This window comes from Nomia melanderi, chromosome 10 (genome assembly GCF_051020985.1).
Source record: "Nomia melanderi isolate GNS246 chromosome 10, iyNomMela1, whole genome shotgun sequence".
In the NCBI taxonomy this organism is placed as follows: domain Eukaryota; kingdom Metazoa; phylum Arthropoda; class Insecta; order Hymenoptera; family Halictidae; genus Nomia; species Nomia melanderi.
Genome location: NC_135008.1, coordinates 59,265 through 84,562, shown reverse-complemented (window position 1 = coordinate 84,562; position 25,298 = coordinate 59,265). Strand labels below are relative to the sequence as shown.

The 25,298-nt window shown below is 45.2% G+C and overlaps 4 protein-coding genes across 18 annotated transcripts; 3 read left to right on the top strand and 1 right to left on the bottom strand.

The window, feature by feature from the left end:
• The first annotated feature begins 14 nt into the window (after positions 1-14).
• LOC116430373 (uncharacterized) lies at positions 15-1,825 on the top strand. The gene is made up of 2 exons (XM_031984416.2): positions 15-438; positions 573-1,825. The coding sequence occupies exons 1-2, from the start codon at positions 400-402 to the stop codon at positions 1,752-1,754; spliced, it is 1,221 nt and encodes a 406-aa protein (XP_031840276.1). The 5' UTR covers positions 15-399; the 3' UTR covers positions 1,755-1,825.
• Positions 1,774-25,298, bottom strand: LOC116430366 (elongation factor-like GTPase 1). Of its 6 annotated transcripts, none has more exons than XM_031984383.2 (6): positions 24,601-25,298; positions 21,582-24,451; positions 21,080-21,202; positions 20,801-20,949; positions 3,585-3,772; positions 1,774-3,182 (listed from the first exon to the last, which is right to left on the bottom strand). In XM_031984383.2, the coding sequence occupies exons 2-6, from the start codon at positions 24,215-24,217 to the stop codon at positions 2,994-2,996; spliced, it is 3,285 nt and encodes a 1,094-aa protein (XP_031840243.2). In that variant the 5' UTR covers positions 24,218-24,451; positions 24,601-25,298; the 3' UTR covers positions 1,774-2,993. The 6 variants fall into 6 exon arrangements, 5 of the variants coding, with proteins under 5 accessions (XP_031840243.2, XP_031840246.2, XP_031840245.2 ...); XM_031984386.2 differs by lacking the exon at positions 24,601-25,298 and having other exon boundaries at positions 21,582-23,438; positions 23,527-24,049; XM_076371252.1 differs by lacking the exon at positions 1,774-3,182 and adding an exon at positions 16,267-16,427 and having other exon boundaries at positions 3,640-3,772; positions 21,582-25,298.
• On the top strand, positions 6,385-20,803 carry dsx-c73A (doublesex cognate 73A). 10 transcript variants are annotated; one of them, XM_076371263.1, is made up of 7 exons: positions 10,359-11,123; positions 11,532-12,570; positions 14,845-15,784; positions 17,932-18,186; positions 18,896-19,046; positions 19,140-19,262; positions 19,340-20,803. In XM_076371263.1, exons 3-7 carry the CDS (start codon positions 14,930-14,932, stop codon positions 19,459-19,461), a joined length of 1,506 nt encoding a protein of 501 aa, XP_076227378.1. In that variant the 5' UTR covers positions 10,359-11,123; positions 11,532-12,570; positions 14,845-14,929; the 3' UTR covers positions 19,462-20,803. The 10 variants fall into 10 exon arrangements, with proteins under 10 accessions (XP_031840267.1, XP_031840269.1, XP_031840271.1 ...); XM_031984415.2 differs by having other exon boundaries at positions 10,359-12,570; positions 14,845-15,017; positions 15,087-15,784; XM_031984407.2 differs by lacking the exons at positions 10,359-11,123; positions 11,532-12,570 and adding an exon at positions 6,385-6,524.
• Positions 6,755-10,078, top strand: aos (protein argos). Its single transcript, XM_031984426.2, has 3 exons — positions 6,755-8,691; positions 8,953-9,139; positions 9,285-10,078. The coding sequence occupies exons 1-3, from the start codon at positions 8,411-8,413 to the stop codon at positions 9,540-9,542; spliced, it is 726 nt and encodes a 241-aa protein (XP_031840286.1). The 5' UTR covers positions 6,755-8,410; the 3' UTR covers positions 9,543-10,078.

Genomic DNA, 25,298 nt, shown 5'->3' with positions numbered 1-25,298 from the left:
TATGATCACTCGAGGGCGTTTATTTAGCCAATAGGGGATGAATCGTTCGTTCTGTATCGTGCGTTGTGCATTGTGTATATAGGAATTTCTTTCGTAACAAATGTATCGAGAATACGAACCGGGAATATGTTGAAATAAACGTGGATTTACCTCTATACTGATATCAGCTTGTTTTATTCTTCAAACAATTCCACCAGTTCTAGATTCATCGGACAAGTGGAAGTGTACATTACGCTGTGCACCACGTGCATTCTTTCAATGAAGACGCCACGTACAGAAATTTCGAAAATGTATCGTAATATTACTTATATAGAATCAACGAGGTTGTAACAGTTTCATTTAATTGTACATTTTTATTTGATTCTTTTGATGCTTTAGTATGATAATATTGTGAACCATATGACTGTAACTGGAGCCTCGATCGAAATGAACAACGAGGTAACAACTTTTATCATATTTTCATCATAGAAACAAACATTTCTGATCGTTACTTTGTTACTTTGTTACTTTTTAAGGAATTCTTTTTCTGTTAAATTAGAGAAAAATCTATGGTAATTTTCTTAATCTTTTAGGTTATTTTATTAAGGCGGTACGCCCGTCAAGCACGCATTTGTGTGATAAATAAATTGATTAGAGAGGCTAAAAGACTACAAATCAATCGTGGTAACGAGAGAAGCGTAGAAAAAAAGAAGAATAAGGCGGAGAAATGTTTAAGGGAGGTGTCAGCGTTAAAACGCATTAAGGACGATGAAATATCGAAATTTGGAATTATTCATTCCGACAATTTGCAGATTATATTGCAGAATTCAGAAACCGACGATAGGACTCGAGCCATGGTAAAAGTTGTTCGTTACAAATGTTTAAACACAAAAATAACAGAATTTTTAAAGAACTTTCCAAACGCTAAAGAATATATTTCTCGCGACAAAAAGAAACATTCGTCGAGAAAGAGAAAGGCGGATTCTATGGATAAACTTGAAAAAAATTTGAAACAAGTGCCAAATAAGAAAAATGATTTAAATAGTCGGCTAACTATGAAAGGTACGATAGGTAAAGAAATACCATTGGAACAACTAAAGGAGCACGACAAGGATAGAAAATGCGAAGGTAATAGCAATAAAGTCAATGACGAGAACTCGGAAACCATTACCAAAATTGTAAGCAAAGAAGCTACGGTCAAGAGATTTACAGATATTTTACAAGAGTCGAGTGTGTCGAGAATAAACGATGGACACAAAGAGAATAATAAGCAGTTTTCTCCGATACCTGCAACAATTACCGGAGGAGATGATTTTTTCTTAAATTTTAAGAAGGTTGCGTCGGACGTACACACTCCGGTGTTACCACGAGAAAAAGGTGGCGATACTATGTCAACGATAGAAAAGAAATCAGTAGTCCGGTTCCAAGATAGAAACGTGAAACGTATGTTTTCTAAAAACGAAGAGAAAGCAAGGAAGAGGAACGACAAAGAACAAGACGTAAGGAATAAGGACGTTTCGTACCATCGACATAACGCGAAGAAAGGAAACGCAATACCATGGAAGCAAAAGAAACAAGAAGCTTCAGAGATGAAGCAAACGTTTGGACGTAGAAACTTTGAGCAGAGAAAATTGTTGAAAACTGAAAACGAAAATGAAAATGAAAATGAAAATGAAAATGAAAATTTGCATCCTTCATGGGCAGCAAAGAGGAAACTACAAAATATAATGAAAGGAGGTTTTCAAGGAAAAAAGGTTCGGTTCGAAGAAAATTAATTAAACGAGTTACAATACATCCGTGTTAAAATTATTATTTATTCTATAATATATTGGAAATTGCCGAGTCACTCTATGTGAATTTTTCCCTTGTATCCATTGAGAAAAGAATGGCAAGAAATCGAATTTCGTAGAAATATGAAATCTATTGAAATCATATCGAAATGTATTCAAATCAAAAGCTTCACGAGTTGATCAATTTTTTTATTGAAATATTGATTTCATTTATAAATTTGTACAAAATGGTTGTGAAATTTGCAACGATAATAAAACCGACCTTCAAATACGAGTAAACTGCAACTGCGTCCAGCGCTCACGTATGGTTTACAAGTAAATTTTAGCCAGTTTAAATTCGACGTTTGCGAGTATTCGTTGACCGTGGCAGTAATCCATCGGGACATGTATTTCACGAACGTTTCAAACGTTATTACGTAGTAAATTGTTTAAACGATCGACACGTAAGAGGTAGTTGTTGAAATAACTTATTTGATCGCAGTCGATGCTGGGGTATTTCGTATAAAGTAGATTATATTTGCTATTCCGTAGTAAGGATAAAGTAAAAGATAGAAGATGAAACACGTCGAGTACCGAACGCGCGCGGTACAGATATGTTTTCTCATCCGAATGATAAAATTCTATACCGCACATTTTCCTCGTATCACCGTAACAACTTCTTTCATTTACAGTATCGAGAGTGTTCGCGCTTTCTTTCCCTCGTCTTTTCAATCGAGAGTTCCATACACACAGTTGGATCAATAAAAGCGCACGGTGTTCGAATGATCTTTCGCTAGATTTTTTATCATCGGGTTACATAATTGAACGTTTCGATATAAATTTCGATAAATAAATATTTAATTATTTTTGAAAATGTCACTCTGTACGTGTTACAAATGTGTATTTCTATCGTTTATGCAAGGTAATTTGAGAGCACGATGCTGGAAAACACGTATTTCGAAATGTTCTCTGTGTGTCGCACTACCGAATCGGCCGAACGATAAAAACTACTAAACACAAAAGCAGCGGATATCGGTATGGTCGGATTTCTTGAAAACACGAACCTAAAAGACTACTGCTCGTCAAGTTGGAGGCAAATATCGCGAACAAAGCTGCACCTCTGTGTACATTGGTAGTGTCTCGCTTTGGAAAATGGCGAGATCGAAGGTAACGCGATGGGGATGAAAGTGACGGGGTAACAACATGTAAGTTTAACATCGATCTTTGGCTGGGAGACTGCACGAATTATTTGTTCTTTGAGAGCGTACGTTGCTTTTCGGCATGCGTAACGAGCTGAGAGTCGACGGATAAGCCTTTCCGGCGACGTACCGCATTTATGTATTTCTTGGCTCTATTTTCGCTGTCCGCTTTATCACCGAAGTGGAGATACTCTTCGTCCGTGGAAGGTGTCCAGTAAGGATCTTGTTCGATCACCTGCGACGTAATAATAGAAACTTGAAATTCATCGGAAATTATTCAACTATTTCAAATAGATGTGTCGAGCAAACGTAAATAAACGTAAATAAACGTAAATAAACGTAAATAAACGTAAATAAACGTAAATAAACGTAAATAAACGTAAATAAACGTAAATAAACGAGTAAATAAGTAAAATAAATAAATAAATAAATAAATAAGTAAATAAAAAAGTAGATAAATACAGTACTACTGGAACATGTGTGATTGTTTCAGTAGTATTACAAGTTGGTTCGTTCGCAAGTATCTACATGAATTGCAATAATGGTAACGGTTAGAGACACGCGAGGTCAGTTTGCTCGATCGAGAAAAGTGGAAAAATGGAGAGGAACGTTCGTTCCTCGGTATGAAAAAACTTGCCTCCCAATGACTGAAAACCAGTTGAGGACTAGCGGCCAGCCCGGACGTTTGAGTTCGCAATTCTCTAGCAAGTTGAAAACTCTCTGGCACGGGTAATGTTGCTAACACACGAAACTGTCCACCAAAGCCGGTACTCTCCGTAGCGATCACGCGGCCTTGTCTTTTTCCAAATACGGCATACAATTTCCCTGAAATAGAATCGACCGTCACGTTTCCGAACTTTATTCGATCATGCCTGTTATCGAAATAAGAAAATAAACGATCAGAAAATCTGTAGAAACATAATGGACACTGGCGCCAACATATTTTCTTGCTAGTGTGGTAAACCGTTCTTTCGGAGTACCAGCGAGTAAGTATCGTTCAACTTGGCAAGTCGATTCGCATTCGAAAGCATTGCGAGAGAAACGATTGATCTGTACCGGTGAAAGTTCCTAACCAGATGGAGTTTTAGAGTTGAAACTTTAAAATCGTAACCATTACACGAGTACCAACTTGTATACACAAGTACCAAAGATACATAGATATTCCACTACCACCGAGATCCAACGCACCTCGTACATGCAACTGCCATTGCTTCGTAATCCCATTGCTGAGCCACGTCCCCTTCCCTTTGTCAAGGATTCATTCATGTCGTTCAGTGGTTCTCGTTCAAAGTAACTCGAATTTTCCGAACGCTCGACAAATCTCTACACAGCATACCAGAATGCTTCGGTTTCGTTGGATTCGTTCGACTCACGCTTTCCCCGTTTCTCCCGTTTCTCCCGTTTCTCCCGTTTCTCCCGTTTCTCTCGTTTCTTCGTTTCTTCGTTTCCCTTATGCGCTAGCATAAACGTAAACAAGGGCATTCTCGCCGTTGGCTGAATCCGCGAGCACACCATGCACATTTCTATCAAACCACTGGAAAAGTGCATTCGATCGCATGTAAGCGGTATCTCGAGTGTTTTGCCAGATATCTAATCTTGTTCGATTTGATCTCGTTTTATTTCATTTTACCTTGTTTCATCGTCTTTCCGATCAAATCGAGTTCAACTCAATCCAATTCGATCCGACCAGACTCGACTCGATATACCAGATGGTATGGGGTACGGTACGATACGTTACGTCGTAATCGTGTAAAAGTCGAATGAAAACGAAACGGTTGAGAATCAATTTGAGCGCAGAAGAACGAGAAAAGCGCGATGCTGTTGAAACGTTTCGGAAGGGAGAGCGTGGGAATGAGAGAACAACAACTTGGGGAGGAACAGAGAGAAAGTAGGATTGAATGGATCGTGGCCTCCATCAATGAAACAGCGATCCTCAAACGCGCTTGTTGGAAAATCTGTCGATTTCAAATATAGCAATGTCGAGGCGCGAAGAATCAATTTGATCAACTGTACTATTCTGATCTTGATTATCGGTTGGTTTGGATAAAGCGTTCCATCTACAGGTATATTATCAATCTGTACATATCGCGATACGATATGCATAACGAACGATGTAAATACATTTCCTTTTAGAGGAGTGGAGTGGAGTGGAGTGGAGTGGAGTGGAGTGGAGTGGAGTGGAGTGGAGTGGAGTGGAATGGAATGGAGTGGAGTGGAGTGGAGTGGAGTGGAGTGGAGTGGAGTGGAGTGGAGTGGAGTGGAGTGGAGTAGAGTAGAGTAGAGTAGTGTGGAGTGGAGAAACAAGAGAAGGGAGCGCTCATTCATGCTTTGCCTGTAGCTGTTACAAGTCCAGTCGAACGAATGGTACAAGATCGCGTAGCACGAAAGTCGCGAGCCGGTTGGTCTCGGGTTGATTCGGATCGCGTCGTGCTAGGTAGGACATAGAACGCGCACCATAAAGAAGATACTGGTCGAAAGAGAAGGCAAGGCCACGAGAAATAGTGTAGATTGCAGAAGGAGCGACGACTCGGCGAACAGAAACTATTCTTGAGAACACATTACTTTGAACGCTACGGTGTTGACTTTGGTGGTGAATTAGTTGCGTACTACTTTATCAGCGCGCTAGACACTAAACACACTATATTAAACGCTAAACGCTAAATGTGCTCGAAACTCGTGCTCGAAACAAGGCTCCGTTGACCGTACAAGTTTTACGAATTATTCGATCGAGCTATCGACTAATTTCTAAAGTATGTAGAAAAACATTTTCAAACGGAGTTATTGTACGGCGACCTTGTCTCTTCGAGTTTGAAGGAATTGGTCGTATATCCGATTCGCATTGAACGATAATCACCGAAGAAAGTTTTCCGAATTTCCAAATTTTCCTGATTCAATGTATTCCATGCATGGTCGCATACTTGAAAAATTTGGCCGTTCAGATAAAATAGAGGCGATGGCGGAAACTCGAAAAGCGGGAACGTGGTTTTGCACGAATTTCTAAACGCGATTGCTCGCGAGTCTTTTTCGAAGTCCTTTCGCAAATCTCTCGCGATATAGAAGTCAATGGGAGAATTTACGTTTCGATTCGCGATGCACAGTGTCTGCGATGTACCGCAACGATCGGTGATCCGTGCTAGACGCAAGTGTAGAAATGCACCGATCACACTGATCCATTCACGGATCGGCGCTGCAAAGTTTTCAAACGATTCCGAGCCGATCCAGTGATTCTCGATTTACCATTAGCCGAACGTCGTAATCGCGAAGGCGACCGTTTGCGAACCTTTCCATCGAACGAAAGCAACATCGACGAGCACGAGACAGCATGGCCGATCTGATGTGCGTGTTATTGGCGATGTTCGGCCAGTTCTGTATTCGTGGAACTCAAGGTAGCCTTCTCGGCGTGGAGCTCGATGAAAACGGCCAACGATTGATCAATGAATATTTCTCTCTCGACGAAGCCAAGTACTTGGCCGAGTTGCAGGGATTTCATGACACGTCTGTCAAGATCGACTTGATCGATCGGAAGAGAAAACATCGTCCGATACATCAACCGCCCAGAGTTCTTTATCAAATCGGGGTAAGTTCGATACCTGAACTGCTCGGGTATTACGAGAGGGTGAGTTTTGCTTTTCCTGGTCTTCTCGCGAAGTCCTCCTCGATACCGCACGATAATATTTATTTTCATTTCAGAACAAACAATCGCTCGATAAACGTGTAACGCGATCCGTTTCTTCGATTCCGATGTATCTATATATATATATATATATATGTATCTATATATATATATAGAGCGTTTCAGAAGATACCTACGTATCGCAAGAACTCTTCCTTCCGTCAGATATACGGAACGTAGAGTTCTTTCGAACTTTTCACAATCTAGTCATTCGTCGATTCCATGCCAATAGACCAGCATCGACCAGATTCGTGTCCATGGGCCCGCCTTTGATTTTTTCGTACGAAGCAGAGAATTTGAAAAGCCAAGGCTTTTAAATACGGCTACGTAACTCCAATACTCTGGAATGTTCTTCGGATCAGAATGCCATTCGACGTCGTGTGCGTGCGTGTGCGTGCGTGTGCGAGGGAACGCGGCCATACACTTCTAAAGCCAGGTGTCATTTTCACCGTGGTTGTGAGAGAAGCAAGAGACTCGTGAGAACTTCCGGATGAATCGCACAGCCTTTTCGGCTCCCCTATTATCCCATTTTAGATTGCCGCCACCGGTGGCTTTAATACGAATCAGTTTCTGCGAAAATAAGGTTTTAACAACAATTCGGTTCACCGATATATTCGTAAGATGTATCGATTGAACTATTCGGTTCGGTTCTATTCGAAATGTGGATGCGAAACGTGTTTCTAATGGCGTTCGCTTAACGCTTTACGCTTAATCCTTTGAGTGCTGAATACTCGCAGCCGAAATGTTCCATGCGGCCGGAATATTTGTTCGATCGCTTGTAATTGTCAGAATGGCACGTGTGCGACTAAAAAAAATCGAAAAACACATACATGTAACCACACATTTGACAGCAATGACTTTCGCTGGATGCACATATGTACCCACAGCATTCAAAGGGTTAACGCTTAACGCTTAATGCTTTACGCTTTACGCTTTACGCTTTACGCTTTACGCTTCACGCGTTATGATAGTAGACGGATAATTTGAAATGTTTGACTCGGATTCTCGAACGCTGCGCAGATTGTCAGCGGCGACTCGACAGGACAGGACGTACGTGATTGCCTCATTCAGTGGATTGACCGACGACGCTCTTTGAATAGTGCAGTTAGATAAGATGTCTATTCCTCGATGGCACGAGGAAACGCGAGGAAACGCGAGGAAACGCGAGGAAACGCGACGAAACGCGACGAAACGCGACGAAACGCGACAAAACGCAACAAGATAAAAGGCGCAGTGATGTATACTCTCTAACGCCTCTGCTTTGCAATTCTTCGTTCCCTTCTTTCATTCTTTCTATCTTCAAGTTTTCGTTCTTGTCGTTTTTGTCGACTTCTTTTACGCATACTTTCCGTTTTCACTTGTCACAGCAATTTTCTTGACTTTCTTACTCGAAGCAAGAGGAGCATTTCATGCGATACGATATTTCACTGCACCAGTTGTTCGACTACCGTGCTTAGACCACTTGACCGGCGGGATCGTAAGCGATCGTTCAAAGTTACAGAGTTCCGTACGTGTATACGATTCAAAGTACGCATAAGAAAGTATAGTATAACGTAGATCGTACTGTGATGATTTCGCATATGCGTTGGTTGCTGGTGAGCATGGGTTGGATAGTGTGCGGCAACCATGCTCTGCTACAGACCTTGTTGTCGGTTTTATTAGTCTTTTTCATTCAAATGACTAACGGATCTCAGCGCGCTGTTGTTCGCTCTACGGTGGACCGAGTCTCGTAAACCGCGAATGTTGCTTCCTTATTTGCCCGTGTCGTCCTCTTGTTCTTCAGCGGAACAATGGCTGGTGTGTGTTCGGTGCATCGGGGTTCGAATGAAAAGAGTATTTGGGATTTTCAGGAGAGCGAGAACGAGTTGCCCGAGTGTTCGGATCGAAGCGAAGTTTGCAGCAAGGTGGATTTGTATGGATCACCGTGGGTCGAGAGACAGTGTCGTTGCCCGGATGGCCGTACCTGTCCTACCAGCTTACACGGAGACGATGGACACACGATAGTCGATAAAACACGGCAATATAAGCTTTGCGAGCCAGTCAAGCGTCTTCCCATCTGTCGTTATTTCAAGTTAGTTGATTGTTCGAACGAGAACATCGAGGCCCGACATACGCGCACAGTAGTATCGGTCCGCTTCGCATTCTTTCCTTGTTCATTGTTTTCGCTGAACGAAGAGGTAACGAGGTACGCGATCGAATATCGAAAGAAAAGGCCGGATCGAGAGCCGGTATCTCGGTGGCGTGTGTCGGGCCTGAAACGATGAAATCGCGGGCCGATCGTTGCACGGTGTAACGGCAGAGAGGAGACGAGCACGAGCATCTCTATTCGCAGGTCTGCTGTTTCCAGGGACGTCACTTGGACTCTAGCTCCCGGAGGGGGATCGGCGAACGCGACCGTTCAACGAGTTTACTGTCGCTGCCGGCCAAGCAGCGTGCCCTATCTAGTTCGAAGACAAGCGCATACATCTCCCGAGGGAAATCCAAGATTTATTTATGCTTTCGCGTGTTCTCCGCAAAGCGTAAGTTCTTCTCCGAGTCGTTCGAGCTCGAGGGTTCCTTGCCTCCCCGCCCCAATCTATTCTAGCCTATTTTAATACGCGTGTTGCTTTCCTCGCAACGCGCCCGAGCAAAATCGCCGAGATTCGAAAGAACGTTCCATTTCAGAGACTGCGTTGTCAACGCAAGGAGCCTTGCCGGCTGTTCACGGTACGAAAGAGACGGACGTCGCAACTAGAAGAGGTGAACGCTTCGCCCCTTTGCCAATGTCCAAAGAGCCATCGATGTCCGAGGCGTCATACGGATCCGGGTTCGCTTCCGGCAAGATCGTATTCCGGGATCCTAGAGATTAAGACCTATAGCGGATACTGCGTGCCTTCGCAATCCCATCGCTCCGACCGCATCGAAGCGACTTACACCGTATAAACTGTGTCCCTCTGTCGTTCCCTCTATTGCTACCTGCGCGCAGCCTGCACGCAACCTGCACCGAGACCTGCACCGAGACCTGCACGCAACCCGCGCACGGTCTGCACGCAGTCTGTACGCAACTAGAAAGCTACAGCTCGTGTACAGTCTCTTTACGGCTTGTATCGTGTGCACGATTAACTCTATATAGTCCCTGCACGTGTACAGTTCACACCGCGCGTTCACACCTCTTCGGAAACTGACTCGAAACTGCGGAAAGGATTAACGTTCAACGACAGTGTACAGTACGTAGTATCTAGTGTCTAGTGTCTAGTGTCTAGTGTCTAGTGCCTAGTGTCTAGTGTCTAGTACATAGTAAGTACGTGAGATCTAGTATAATATGTAGTACCTACGTAGTAAGTGCCCAGTATATTGCCATCGTAATACCATTCGCACGATCGCAATATCACTATTATGCTATACGTACTGCATACCTGTTGCGGTACAATCGTACCGATTATATTTAGATTCAATAAAAAGAACAATTTGAAAAACAAGGATCTAGCGAGTCTAGATTCTAGTCGACCGAAACGGATCCAACAGACGAAACAAACGAACGAAGACCTTTGACAGCTCTGGCGAAAATGCAGATCGACAATGTGCAGGATCTTGGTCGCATAATACCGGTTTGCTACTTCCCTGTTCCCCTAATGCCTGATTAGGATGATTCCGTGATTCCGTGATTCCGTGATTCCGTGATTCCGTGGCTCGGTGTGCCGACGCCAGATGGCGAAACAATTCCGAGCCTTGTCTACCTCCAGAGATAAGTGAGAAATTTCACGTGTACGACACCAGATTCTGTTCCCGCTCTGCAACACGCGCAACATTTGAAAATGCAACGGCGTGCCATCAATTCGATCGAGACAGAACCGAATGGAGTTTACATTTCTTCCTCAACAATCGAGCCAAGTAGTAAACTAAACTGTCTGCAGGTATTACAACCATCGTATCGTATCGCGCCGTGTCGCATCGTATCGTGTCAGATCGAAACAAGCTCCGGAAGAGTTATCGATGCCGATCTTTCACAATTTTACTTGAAGCGCGTGTTTATTTTTTATTATACGGAAGCCACGTTTCGCTTCAGTAGATGCATATTCGAGCGTATCGAGCGTATCGAGTGATAGTGTGCGCTGCTCAACCGAGGAAATTGGAAGATAACTGTACTCGTTCAATTTCCTTTTTTTCCCTCTCATTAATAATAGACTTATCAACCGATCGATTCGATGCGAGCACAATTTGTAGGAAACATTTGAAAGATCGCCCAACGCGACGTTATCTGTCGTACCGTAACGAGGTTTCATTACATTTCCATACCGAGCAATGTTACCCACCGGCGATCTATATTTCCGATTGGTCACGTAGAGTGTTGAACCGTTGCATTCCTCGGTCGGGGAATGGGGAGAACGAGGAGAACGAGGCGTCGTCGAACGATCGAGCAAAGATCGCGACGAGATCGCGAGGAAACACCTATCGTCTCAGAATTTGGTAAAAGTGGAAAGTTAATAGTAAAGTTGGTCAACCAGATCGTCGATGAGAACCACGGTAATTTCATGCTCGATATACTTTTCTGGTATTCGATCGAACCCGCGAAAAATAGCGGTACCGCTACCGATGCTCCGCTACGATTCGTTTCCCTTCTCGCCTTCCCCTCGAAACGTGTTCGTCTCACCGTTTAAACGACAGGATTCGTTTTACTGGACAGGATGAGAAAAATAACGATAGACTAGTTCGAATTGCTTCGTGTTTTACCTCTGTATCGCAGGATCGACGGTAGAATCGATCGGATGCACTTTATGCTCGAGTAGTCGTGTCCTACTGGCGGTAACGGTAGATCGTTCAATCTCTAAAGGAGAACATTTTCGTCCAGCGCGTATTTATCATTTTCCTGCGCTCCGACACACTAACGCTTTCTACGTGACAAATCTTTAACGATATCATTCCCAAATCTAGAAAATAATCAAACAGTCGAAGAATCCAACAAACGAATAAACGAAGAAACGAAGAAACGCGTAAACGGTTAATAATCGAGTCGAATAATCCAAAACGAATAGCAACAAGATAAGAATTACCACTAATGGTGAAACGAAATGAAAATAACGAGTATACGAATGAAGGAAACATAGAAAGAAGTAGGGATGAACAGAGGCGAACTGGGAGCAAGTGAGAAGGGGTAAGAAGAAAAAAGACAGAAAGAAGGTGAGACGTTGGAAAAGGAAACAACACGGTAGAGGGAGATCAGAGGGAGGTGGATGAAAGGAAGCAGAAAAAAGGAAGAAAAAAGGAAGAAAAAAGGAAGAAAAAAGGAAGGAAAAAGGAAGGAAAAAGGAAGGAAAAAGGAAGAAAAAAGGAAGAACGACAGAAGATTCCTGTTACCGCTTTATCATTCGAGGACGGATGTTGGCTACAGCTGGATACATGGCCCGATACTAGCAGAATCAGAAAAATGCTCTGCGCACCTATTCTTTCAGCGATACGATATAATCTTTGTTTTCTCACGACCAGTGACCGAGTCCGTGTCTGGTTTTCGTTTGAAAGTTGGATCTCGCTCGAACTTGTCGGATCGCTGCTAGGATCGCGCGATTCCATGGTTCTGTGGTTTCGTCCATCGGCCGAGAAGACGGGGACTTGCCTTACCGTAGGTGTGTACACAGCCCGGGTACCCGGTTGCTAGTGTATAAGTAAGCGTAGAGCGCGAACCAAGCTAGAGGATTGGTGGAGATGATGCAGCTTAAGATTCCACGCATAGTCAAGGGGTTTCTGGTTGGTTGGTAAGTGGGACTAGCCGGGACTCATAGGCAGCATGTCTTCTACGAGAGCTCGCAGTCTCATCCGGAACTGAAACGCATCTAAGCGCGCGCGCGCGTATTTCCATCGCTAAGCTTGTGTACTCGCGCAGTATTCTTTCGACATTTCACGAAACACGATCGACGATGAGGAAAAACGTCAAGAGGTCGGTCGCGGTCTGACTCGTTCGCAACGCATAGTGCTGGTCGGTAACTAGATTACATCTAAACTCTTTTCGTCGAACCTACGCCACCGAACAACACGTTTCCACCTAGCTGCTGCTCGTTTTCCGATTTCTCTCTAACATAGCCTTGAAAATTCGACACGACGTGTCGTTCTATATGCCAGTGGACTCGGAAAAACAGTCAAAACACCAAGACTAGGTCGAGATCGAAATCGAGGTCGAGGTCGAGGTCGAGGTCGCGGTCGCGGTCGAGGTCGAGGTCGAGGTGGATGTCGAGGACGAGCTCGGGGTCGAGGTTCAATTTAGGATCCATATTCGGATCCAGATCCATCAGCCAGATCCATCAACCAGATTTAGATTCAAATCCAGATCTAAACGGGACTTGAAAGCAACATTAAGAGGTGTTTCGGTAAAATCCCGATTAACCGTTGCTAATGCCCGCGTTAATGTCGTTTCATATACGCGAAAAGTATCTAGTGGGGCCAAACGTTGACCGAAATCAAATTATTCCGCTGTATACAGTCGCGCACGCGCGCGCGCGCATTCCTGTCTTTCTCGCTAGCCGTTTCGCGCGCAAGACGAAGCAATTTGTCAAGCCTCGAGCAATATTCGTCTCTTTGTATTCTAGAAAAGTTCAAGGTTGGTCCAACAACCAGGAACAAAATCAAATGATACACATAATAGAATAGGCCGTATTCTAGAAACGAGTAACAGCAAATAGACTGCTCTTCGTTTTTCTTGCATCTTTCTTAACGTGTACACGACCCGTGTGTTTGTTCGAAAGAATGTTTGTCGATAGTACACATAGTACACATAGTACACATAGTACTCATAGTAGGAATAGTTGGAAAGTCGACTTTCTCGCGTGAATATTGCCCGATAATATCTTTGACCTCTTACGATCGTTGCAAAGAAAAGAGTAAGAGTAAGAGTAAGAGTAAGAGTAAGAGTAAGAGTAAGAGGAGAGAAAAGCAACGCGACCAACAGACGGTAATTAGTTTAAAGATCGTTGTCAGCTCTCGAACAGTGGCCGCCGCGTATCAACGGATTCGAAAGAACGTTGCGAAGCTGCGGGAGACCCTTCGGAGGCGATAGAATACATAAACAGGGGACGAAACGCACGCGTCTCGTGGCACAGGACAGTATAACGCGTACTTACGTCGTTATACGGTCGGTACGGAAACTCGAAGATGACGTTTATCGAGTAAACGTAAGAATCATCGAGAAGACGTTGGAGTTACTCGAGGAAGCGAATCGGTTCTGTTTAGTGGCTCGACGTGGATACGAGCATGCGATGTAACGGATGTAACGGATGTAACGGAAGCATCGGAATAAGCATATAGAAACGTGGATATAGAGTAATTTATCCGTTTGATGGGTAACCGTTGCATACAGCGACCTTGAAAACACCAAGAAAGATAACGGCTCGCGAGAGGCGCGAGTACCAGTTAACCCAATTTCACCACATCCGCGTGGGTAAATTATATCGTGGCATAATTACTGCGGCACCCCGAACGCCTTTACGGGAACAGAAAAAGTAAATAGCGTTCACCGGTTCATCGGTTGGTCGCTCGGTCGGACGCTCGAACGCTCGGACGCTCGTCCACTGTCCCGCTCTCCCGCATGCCTTCTTGCCCGTTTGCCCGCTTGCTCGCTTGTCCGTTAATCCGTACCTGTGCCTGTGCCTGTGCACGCACACGTACACGTACACGTACACGTACACGTACACGTACACGTACACGTACACGTACACGTACACGTGCACGTGCACGTGAACGCGCACAAGTAAACGCGCGACATTTCAATGTACGAAAACTTTAATTGAACGTTACTCGGGTCGAGATTTTACAAGTAAACAGTGTATCGTTTCAATTTTCGGAATACATCGGCGAGCGAGCAGGGCAAATGAAAATGACGCGCTACACGTTCAAATTCTCCAATCTAATCGACCGATCGGTCATAAACTCGCCTCCAATCTCTGAATAAAAAGTAACGTTACACCGTTAAGGGAGCTCGCGTTCTCTCTCTGCGTTTCCATCCTTTCCCTCACCACTCGTAGTTACCTCTTCGTCTCGTATACTCCTTTTTACATGGTAATTTCTCAAGAAATTCTTCTCATTGCGCCTCGTCCCGCCACGAAGACTACGAAACACGCGCGAGAAACGTCTTCGTCGGAATTCCGTAAGATCTGGTATCCCACCTTCCGATACGATTCTCTTGGACGTTTGCAACACGTTTCTTCTCTCCCACCGCGAATCACTTAAAAATCTTTGGTTGTTTGTTTGTCTGTTGTAGAAATCACAGAACGGAGCTATACTACTACTACTGCTGTGAACATCCTGAAAAACTTTGCCTGCGTCGACACGAGATTGGAAGAAAAATGAACCCGATCCGTGAATTAACATGGTTCTTAATTTTGATGGCTGCAAGTGCAGCACTACCTTCGCAGACGCAAAATAATTTTCGAGGTATTAAAGCGAAGGCGAGGCAGATCACGCCAACGTTTTTCAGGGAAGATAAATCGGCTAGTTTGATAGGTGAATCGAGTAGTAGCACCCCTATTATCAGAAATGGAAGTAGAAATGGAAACGGAAGCGGTGGCGCAAGTGCAAGTGCAAGTGGAAGTGGAAGTGGAAGCAGCAGCAATAACAACAACAACATAGATGTTGATTTCAACGTCGGAACAGACAACACAGGCAACGACAGCATTGGCGGCGTTGGCGGTGTGGGAGACGTTGGTTATGTCGGTTACGTTGGGGATACCGTGTCGAAGCAAACATCTCTCGGGGTGCCTGCAACGACGGTCGACGAGCATCACGCGATTCCATCGTGGTTGTCTTCGTCTTCGTTGGCACCGCTATCGATGATACCACTGGTATCGACGGGTCAACATTCTTTCGGCGAAACGATCGAAACGATGCCGACGACATCGTTACCAACCTCTTCGAACACTGGCAAGTCGTTCGAAGCATCGGTAGCAATGAACAGTACAACGACAACCGTGGGAGGAACCACGGCGCCGACGAACGCGAGTACCGCTTCCATTGAAACTTCGTCGAGAACTATTGCCTCCGTCCAAGAGGCGGACGCATCGTTTGCTTCGAAGAAAGCTACCACGAGCTTCGACAATATCACGACTACGCCAGTTTCAATTTCGGCAAAGGAAACACGGGAATCGCCTGGAAAAATTCGACCCCAAATCAAACTGACCACTAATTATAGCAGCCTGCCAGAGGTAAGAACAAATCTTTACTAATCGATCGGCTTTCTCCGATTCTGTTAGAAATCAATTCCATCAAGCGTAAAACCGGACCAAACTCGATCAAGATTTACCGTGGTTGTCGCGTTTCCCTTATAAACTGCCGCTGTAGACAGCTAATAGGATCGAAGGAAAGAGAACAAGCAGAAGAAATAAGGATAATTTTCAAGAATGCGGTGCATGCGACTTGCACGCTTACAGCTGCATGTGCGCGCGGTACGATTTATGTAACGCGCAGAAAGAAAGGAGGGAAAAGCGGCTCATCGAGCGATAGAGTAGAAAGGGACCCAGATTCTCGATTCTCAGAGTCGTGCAGCCAAGACCGTCAAGTGTCACGAACTTGAGAAAAAATGTCATATGGGTCGGTCTAGAAAGTTACGGGGAGTTTGAGTAAGGCTACGATGCGTTTGGCCCATGATCTTTCACTGTTTCACCGTTTCACCGTTTCACTGTTTCACCGTTTCATCGTTTCGTCATTCCATTGTCGCGTTTCGCCATCGAAAAGGTCCACGCTCTTTTGGTTCGGTAAACGTCGGGCCAACTTGTAGTCTGCGTACACTTGTTTTGCAGGTACAAATCATAAAGCAGAGACGCAAGCAGAATCTTTGAACGGAGCCACCTGTCCAAAAGTAAACGAATTGCTTAATCGCAATGTACGATTCTTGACACACGACGAAGTGTATTTGAATATTTTCAATATTTTCAACATTTCACCGTTTTACTAATAATTTGAATTATTTCATTATTTCATTATTTCATTATTTCATTATTTCATTATTTCATTATTTCATTATTTCATTATTTCGTGTGTCATTTAAAAGAAAACGTTTAAAACAAACATCGTACAGTTGTGAAATCGCTTCATTTTAGGGCCATTTCTTGTCTCCGTCTTTTTCTATCTCTCCTTACTCCGTCTCGAAGAGGGAGTGAAATAGTAAAGTTTTTCTCGAGTCGTTTCGCTTGAAACGTCCAACTAAGAATCGTTTGAACTCGCTTAGGAAGTTGTCACGAACCGTGTTGCTCGCTTTAACATTGCAAAAGGAGGGCAAAGTGTTCATGACCGTGACGCGCGAACGGACCAACCGGTGTTAATATCGGTAGTGGAACGTGACGAAGCCAGCAAAAAAAGAAAAAAGAAAGAAGAAAAAAGGAAAAAGGAAAAAGGAAAAAGGAAAAAGGAAAAAGGAAAAAGGAAAAGGAAAAAGAAAAAAGAAAAGAAAATGAGAAAAGGACAAAAAGAGTGAAAAGGCGAAAAGGAACAAACGAATAAGAAATGAAAGAGCAACTAGCTGTGATGCAAAAGGAAATTCGAAAAACAATTAAAATCCGACATTAACTATTTGACATTAAAATCCGATTCGTGTAGTGCTACGTCACGATAGCGCGCGAAGAGGGAACGCGCGACACAACGATCATAACGATGAACGAGTCGTCGTAAACATGTAAGTAAACGAATCGAGTTTCGATGTAGAATTCGTTGGTTCGTAAAATGTCGTTCCAGTGGTCGAAACATACCGCGGATAGAAAAGTATCGTGAAACAACTAAAGGAGCAACCAAATGGACAAAAATATCGACGATTCTTGAAACGGTTCTTCCTCCGTAAAATAAAACCAATTACACGGAGCGCCAAAGAGGTTCTTGGAAACGAACGAACTAATCGTCATCGCGTCGTGCAGCAAGCCAACCGTAATAACATTGCTTTATTCGTAATAGAACGGTCGAGATTGCGGTTCATGAGAATCGCCGAGAATCGATCCTGGCTCATTCCTCGTCTCTTGCCGATATTCCGCTCTATCATTTCGCGTCTTCTTCCTTCTCTGTCTCCGCTCAGAAATTTCTCTTTATCCCATTGTTTGATGGTTCGAATTACAGCTAGACTACACCGATGGTTACCATTTGGTCGGAAAAAGGCGAAGCTAATCTACCAAATGATAATGGAAGGCGTAGGAATAACCGAGAAAGGAAAGAATGAAAATAACGCTAAATTCTTTCTTTCTTTCTTTCTTTCTTTCTTTCAAGAAAGAAAGGAGGAAGGAGAGAAACAAAAGTGGGTCGGAGAAGAGCAAAAGCGCTAATAATGTAACCAAGAACCTAATGCTTCTGTTTGTCGATGAATTTTTAGACGGGAGTACGATTACCGGAAGGTGCAAGTGCGGCTCTTGCGAAGCCAACCAAATATCACTACTATCCGCACAATCAACACATCTATTTGTTACCGGAGTGCGCGGTACAACAAGTTTGCAACGCCGTTTACGTTAGGCTGAATTTTACTCAGCCCCTGTGCGCCTGTCCGGGAAGATATCGGGATCCCTGCAGCGCATCTCTCGACAGCGACGACCTCCACACCACAGAGCTGGTCACCGACCCACGGACCAAGGTTAGTCGCTCTACCATTTCTACTTTGATCATCCGAGTCGCGCCGTTCCGAAACGAGCACGATCGTACGGAGTGCCGACACAAAGGAGAACACAGTCGAATCGCGGATTCGAGCGTCTATGTCCAGGTAACCTTGAACTCGGGCAAAACAACGAAATGTAATAACTAAATTCTGAACGATGCACCCAACAACTCCTCCTCGATCTCCAATTATTGTATAGGGTAACTGCGTAACATCGTGCAAGACATCGTGTCCTTTGGTATACTAAAGTCTTTCCACCAAGTTGAATAAATATCGATGCGTGTACTTCGGTATAGGGAGACTAAAGTACGCTAAAGCACGCACACGCTCGTCTTTTCATTGCAATCAGACGTCACGTCCGCGGGAAAGAGACCGAGAAAAACGGAAAGCGCAAAGTTCTCGCGAGGTGTCGACAATCTGGCTGATGCAAGAAATAGTCTCACTCGCTTTCAACCAGTGTAACGAGTTTTCGAAACGGCGGCGCGCGTACGACACGCTCGAAGGTGTCGAGGGACGATGATAGGCGTCGCGATCCTGCGCCTATCCTATTAAACTGATTTCAATCGGTTCTCTTCTATCGTTAACGATATGCGCGTTACGTATTCGAGTTGTAAAGGCAATCGCGCGGACCAACCAACGTTCAGAAACCGAGAGAATTTCCACTAATCGGACACGTTCGATCGCTTAGGCGCTCACTTTGGTAAAGACTTGCGAGCCGGTGGCGGAAATGCGAGAATGCAGAACACCGAGAGACTGGTCTCTTCTCGCGTTGCAAAACGTGCGAACCGGAAAGTCTCATTACCTCGTAATATGTCGATGTCCCGACGCCAATATACTCGGTGAGTATAATTAGTTCGAGTTGGAAAGAACATTTCAACAATAAGAACAGCGAACTCTGTCGATATTCCTAATATCGCATTTCTATTTCACAGAAGGTCCTATGAGCCACGATCAGCCGACCTATGCGAGCGTGCCGGGAATTCGCGTCTACGGAATGATGTGCGTACAAGGGAATAGAAGAGGCCGACCTTTGCGATACACGCGAAGCATTCTAGGTACGCGAATCGAACGAAAAACATTAGGTTTCCGATTGGTTTCACCCAACTGTGTGTCTGTGTGTATTCCTTCGTAGATCGTACGTACAAAGAAACCGGAGACTACCCCGTGCACATCGAGAAAGACGAAACGGAAGAACAATTCAACTTTCCATGGTACAAAGTGCAACAACTAATGGATGCCGCTCTATGGGATTAGATTAATTTGCTGAACTTATTCCGAACGTGCATACAAGAAGAACACATCGAAACGCGCGCAACTTGCTTATCGTCTCATTCATCGTACTATTTATTAAGCATTTCGCTTCGCTTCCCTTTTCCTCTTTCTTTTCCCACTCCCCTTCTCCTTCTTCTTGTTCTTCTCCTTGCGCTTCTTTGCTTCCTCTCGCTTCTCTACGGTTCACGACTCATGTTTCTAACTTATTATTTATAATATTGCTGTTGCGTACGCACACGCGTACAAATGGCTCGGACAACGAGTCGTACTCGCATGTAGGATCGGGGATCGATAATTAAATCGGATCGAGAAGAGGAGCGTATTCGAGTGTAAATGTTTTTTTAGTAATAGATAGCGATTCACTGTGAACACAGACACCCTATACCCATGCATCCGAAGCACGCTGCACGCGCCAACATTTTCACCGATACAACTTTCAAGATCTCATGAATCGCGAATGGAATCGTGAATGGAATCGTGAATGGAATCATGCATGCTCGACCCAACGATCATTGCTAAATCTCGAGTCTGCGAAAAGTTGAACAGTGATTGGTATCTAGAACATCGTAACTAGAACATTCGTAGCACTCGTAGACCGTTTCAGATAAATGCGAGATAAACGCAGAGATAAACGCGAAAACGAAAGCACCCATTCGCCGAAACGCAAAACACCCGCAATTATTCACGCGTGCAACTTGTATACGCTCTATATACACGTACATACGTATCTTTTTGCGCGGGACGCGTTCTGCGAAACACATTTTCAGCCACAACAAACTATAACCTTCGAACATGGTAAATTTTTCTCATATTTCACGATGATTACATTCATCCTATTTTTCTGTAGCCAAACGCTAAAAGGGAAACGATAGAACTTGGTCAAGTTTAATCGCGATACTTTGACAGTCAACAAAACCTTGGGAAGCTGAAATTCTTGTCGGCTGAGAAACATATCGCTACAGTATAAACTTACGAGCCGGCAATTTTTTAGATAAAGAATCATCGAACCGCTGAACCTTACACGACGAGCGTGTGACACGCCAGGAACTCGAGAAACTGGTCGTGCCGCTGTCAAAGTAGCACCCTCGTAAAAATCGAATATGGAAAGGGTACCAAAATTGAACAAATTATCGCATTGCAGCAAAAAAACAAAAGAAAACAGAACAAGATAAAGGGAAAAGGAAAATAGAAATGATTAAAGAAGGAAGAATAAAGAATAAAGAATAAAGAAACAGGAAAGAAGAAGAAGAAGAAGAAGAAGACAACACCGCGAAACGTATCGCTATATTTCTTTAGAAAATGCATCTTTCACTTGACTTACCCAACACGTCCGAATTGACTAAAACGCTGCAGCTGTACATCGGAGTAACCAGTCGAGGGTGTCTGAAGTTGAATGCTCGGCGACAAGCTTCTTTGCATGCCGACATTAAAAGTCCACCCACGCGGCCTTGGTTCTGACCGTAATTTTCACTGTTGACACACGTGTGATTTTCTATTAATCGATTAAAATGTTTAAAACCAACTTGATATGTACGAAAGTGATATAGGAGAGAAAAGAAAAGTGGCAATAGAATATCAAAGATGAAAATTAGGTTTATACCTTTGGCCTTCCTGAAAAATTTGCCACTTTTTCAGAACAAAACAAACACCCGTCATTGGCTCTTCGCATAACGGTCCGGCAAGCGTCGCCAGTTGAAATCCACTGACCATACTGCTTTCGTATCTGATATGGATTATAAATATATATTATAAGCAGGTTTTCTTCGTAACTTGTTTCATTAAGATTTCGATAATCGAGAGCGACGCGTCTGAGCGTCGTTTCATAGTAGAGCAAAGAAATCTGTCTCTTCGTTGCACCAGAGAAGGCGAGAAGCTGGAACGCGCGTCCGACAATCAGTGGTGAAATTCGGAGAAGCCCTGTGTGCCCGTTGCCTCGCGCATCATCGACTCTAGCCTTCTCTAGTGCAACGGACAACGGTAGTTTTACTGTGGTACCAATATCTGGACGCACTAACGCACTAACGCACTAACGCAATCGCGCAAATAGGATATTCCGCTCGAAGAATTCGTTAGAGATTGCCTGGAATCTGGCAAGTACTCACGGAAATCGTGGGTCGTCGGACTTTGAATGGCCTTCCCAAAATTTATTCTGTTTGTAATCGGTTTCGTTTAAGAGGATATTCGGCCCGCAATTCCGTGGCCCAAACGACCATATTTTCTCCAAGACGTGTTCTTGTCCCGCCTCTTGAAAGCCGATCGACAACTCGTGTTTCAAGGCGGCGAGCGCTTTTTCCGTTCGTTCGGACATCCGACGCGACGACGATTCGACCGTTTCCTCCGGCGTCGCCAACGGTAGTTTCCCTTCCAGCAACTCCCCTTCCGTGTCTCCCTCGGCCAAAGATAATTTCCCGTAGTGACGATACAGAGACTTTAACAAATCCGCGTGTTTCTCCAAGATTTTGGTAACTTTCTGCGGCAGAGGTCTCGCGTCTATTTCAAAGTAACACTGTCGATTCGCTGTCCACGTGGGAAAACTCTGCGGAAGGTCGTCCGGCTTCTTCTCGATCGCCTCGTTGACCATGTCGACCCGTGGCGGTGGTACAACCGTTTCCCTGAACGGCACGATGGGCTCCGACACGTTCACGTCGACTTTCGCGTACCTCAGCTTCAAATCTTCCAAGCATCTTTCCAGGTGCACTTCCCCGGCGGTACTCAGTACTATTTCTCCGCTCTCCTGAATGCGCACCACCGCGCAAGCGTCCGCTTGATTCAGCAGCTTTAAACCGTTGATCAATGCCGGCAAATCGTTCGGATGCTTCGGCTCGAGAGCTACTCGCATTATAGGAACACCAAAGGACATCGGTTCGGAGAACGGCGGACAAGCAACGGTAGAAGAAAGGGTAGCAGTTTTCAGTACGTGCTCTTCCAGTTGACCGATTCCAAATACATTGCCGGCAGTCACCGTGTCCGTGGGCTCCAACTCCCTGCCCATCAGCAGATAGAGCTTTTGTATGGTAGTGACGGTCACGTGTCTGCCGGGTTTCAAATCCCTAAGCGTGACGGTATCGTCGGTCGGTACCTCCACCGCTGTCCGAGGATCGTGTTTCGGTCCAAGAACGAATACGGTGCTCCCTTTCCGCAAACAGCCGGAATAAGCTCTCGCGAACGCTATCATGGCTGTGTCGGAATTGGATTGAACGCACTGGCTGGTTTCGTTGGTTTCGGCGGTTTCGCTGGTCTCGCTGGTCTCGCTGGTTTCGCTAGTTTCGCTGGTTTCGCTCATCTCGCTCATCTCGGTTGTTTCGACCGCCTTGTCCTCCGACGATCTCGCTTCGATTCGATCCAACTCGGTCGAGCGTTGTCGTTGGTTCGCGGTCATTTTCTCCGCGTGTCTGAGACGCGCAATCTCCCTCCGTTGCGCCAACTCCTCCGGGGTGAGAGGCTTCGGTTTGTTCTCCGGCAACGATTTCTTCTCGACGGGGAACATTTTCGAAACAAAGACGATCACGGGCGAGCTCGGGGACGAGTCGCAAGCCAAGAATGCGTCTTTCAAGCGGCGCGTTTCGTCCGGCAACGCGTTGAAGTCGAAATTGCCGGTGAGCAATCGTCCGACCTTTTCGCTGGTTAAATTGTTCGGAGCCGGGACGATCTCGCACACCGCGTCGAGACAAGCTCGAGCCAGTGGCAACCACTGAGAGCAAACGGCTTGCAGCTGAGCCTTCGGGTCCGTGTGCCTCAGATCTCTGCTGGTCAGTTTGATGTCCAGCTTCTCCGCGATCGAGCTCATCCTCTCTCTGTCCTTCCTCACCGTGATCGTCTCGTACAACGTCCAGAGGTTGTCCAGAATCAACTGAACGAACAACGGCTTCTTGGCCTTCTCTTGCGCTCCTCGGACGATCCTCTTGGTCTTTGCGTTCGCGTAGAAATCGCCCCAGAGCGTTTTCGACAGCACCGTCTCGCTGAAACCCAGTTTTCTCGCAAATATCTTGGCAAAATCTTTCACGCCGAACCCCCAGCCGTCCGTGGCGCTGGAGAAGAGAACGTTACCTTGCTCCGGAGAGAAATAGAGGCCGGAATCGTCCATGCTTCTCAGCGCGGACTGCCAGTCGGCTATGCTCCTTTCCGACACTGGCTCTCCCGTCGACTCGTCCTGGGACAGCTGTTCCTTGTCTTCCCGCTCCATCGCGTCGCTGGCGAAAAGCTCCCCCATCACCGCGTTCACTTGCTCCAGTACTTGGCTCAAGAGCACGTACGCGTCCAACGGCACCAATTTCATCTCCGTGATCAACCTGTCGATCTTGTTCAGCACCAATATCGGCTTCAGACCCTCCGCGTACGAAGTGGAGAGAGCGCTGCGCGTTTGCGGGCACACGCCTTCGACCACGTCGATCACGATTATCGCTCCGTCGCATAACCGAACGGCCGTCGAGACTTCCGAAGCAAAGTCGACGTGTCCCGGTGAATCGATCAGATTCACGATGAACTCTCGACTATCGTACCTATGGTACAGCCCGATGGAACTCGACTTCATCGTGATCCCTCGTACCTGCTCGTCCGGCCTGCTATCCAAGTATCGGAGTTTGCCCGCCAGTTTATTCGAAATGATTCCGTTACTGGCGACCAACGAATCGGCGAGCGTCGTCTTCCCATGGTCCACGTGCGCCAGTATGCAAATGTTTCGTATATTGCTCGGGTTCTTTTGTACGTCCGACAATTTTTCCGCGCTGACGAGTCGCATTCTGCGCGTTTGCTATCTTCGACCTGAGCAACGGAAACGACGATTTTCCAAAGTCCTTGAACATCGATACGCCACCTTTGCCGTTCCGTCAAACGGTTCCAGACTCCGAGTTGCAAAACTTTCAACTTCCAGTTTCGAATTACGAATTACTAATTTCAAATCTCTAGTGCTTGCGAGAACTGGACAGAATCCGGAGACAATGTGCCACGAGTATATACGAGAATATACCAACTCCTGGTAACAAAGAGTAGACACTATTTCACTTTATTCTGTTTCCAAAGAACGTAACGTTCGACGCAGACCAACATGTATCGCAACCTCGTCGATGGCATCGTTTTCGCTTTGCTCGGCATGCCAGTTGCCGCTTCGTGTACGGTACTCACCGAAATCAATGTCCAATCCAGAATTCACCGTGCACCTTCTTATTTTCTCTGTTCTTACTTGTAACTTGTCGCCGCGACGGACAAGATTTCTCTTTTTCCACGAGATCTCGTTTAGAGGTTAGAATATCGAGAACACGCGACAGAGCGCAATACGGTGGTTCTTCTCTGTCAAATTAGTTCATTTCTCCACGCGTCTGCTCGTATCGAATCTTCTTCGCAGCTCTTTTGCGAAACAAGCAACTTTAACGGTGCATCGTTCCGAAAATTTCCGAAAGTTTCTTACACGAGCAATACCCTTGCCAATGCAACGTGCGGTCTACAACTTGGCGGGGATGGCCATGTTCAGTCGATACCATGTACGCGTAGTCGCCGTCTCGAGTCGGACCAAATGAAAAGATGTACTTGAACAATCTCGTACCAATAAGGTTCATTGCATTTCACTCAAACTTGTCATTGCATGTCAACGATAGGATATCCTCGAGTTTTCCATTATTCGAATTTCAACTCTTTCTTCTTATTTCCTTCTATGTTTCTTCCTCTTTTCTATCTAATAATAAATACGGCTGGACAGAAGAATGCCGCCATCTACGATGAAACGCCGAAGCTGCTATTCGATTAGCTCGTGCTGGTACCTACTATTGGTTCCACGTTTTTGTCGCCAGAGGTATCTTACCATAGAGTATAACGCTATTTCGTAG

What these genes read in the sequence shown, in the direction of transcription:
- LOC116430373 (XM_031984416.2), top strand. Translation starts at nt 400, where the DNA reads ATGACTGTAACTGGAGCCTCGATCGAAATGAACAACGAG. An exon ending in CGATCGAAATGAACAACGAG is followed by an intron (nt 439 to 572) that starts GTAACAACTTTT and finishes TTAATCTTTTAG; the next exon opens with GTTATTTTATTAAGGCGGTA.
- aos (XM_031984426.2), top strand. Translation starts at nt 8,411, where the DNA reads ATGGCTGGTGTGTGTTCGGTGCATCGGGGTTCGAATGAAAAGAGTATT. An exon ending in CCCATCTGTCGTTATTTCAA is followed by an intron (nt 8,692 to 8,952) that starts GTTAGTTGATTG and finishes CTCTATTCGCAG; the next exon opens with GTCTGCTGTTTCCAGGGACG. An exon ending in TCGCGTGTTCTCCGCAAAGC is followed by an intron (nt 9,140 to 9,284) that starts GTAAGTTCTTCT and finishes GTTCCATTTCAG; the next exon opens with AGACTGCGTTGTCAACGCAA.
- dsx-c73A (XM_031984407.2), top strand. Translation starts at nt 14,930, where the DNA reads ATGAACCCGATCCGTGAATTAACATGGTTCTTAATTTTGATGGCTGCA. An exon ending in TCACCGACCCACGGACCAAG is followed by an intron (nt 18,187 to 18,895) that starts GTTAGTCGCTCT and finishes TCGATCGCTTAG; the next exon opens with GCGCTCACTTTGGTAAAGAC. An exon ending in TCCCGACGCCAATATACTCG is followed by an intron (nt 19,047 to 19,139) that starts GTGAGTATAATT and finishes TCTATTTCACAG; the next exon opens with AAGGTCCTATGAGCCACGAT.
- LOC116430366 (XM_031984383.2), bottom strand. Translation starts at nt 24,217, where the DNA reads ATGCGACTCGTCAGCGCGGAAAAATTGTCGGACGTACAAAAGAACCCG. An exon ending in AGTCAATTCGGACGTGTTGG is followed by an intron (nt 3,773 to 20,800) that starts GTAAGTCAAGTG and finishes ATTCTATTTCAG; the next exon opens with GGAAATTGTATGCCGTATTT. An exon ending in TGGTTTTCAGTCATTGGGAG is followed by an intron (nt 3,183 to 3,584) that starts GCAAGTTTTTTC and finishes ATTACGTCGCAG; the next exon opens with GTGATCGAACAAGATCCTTA.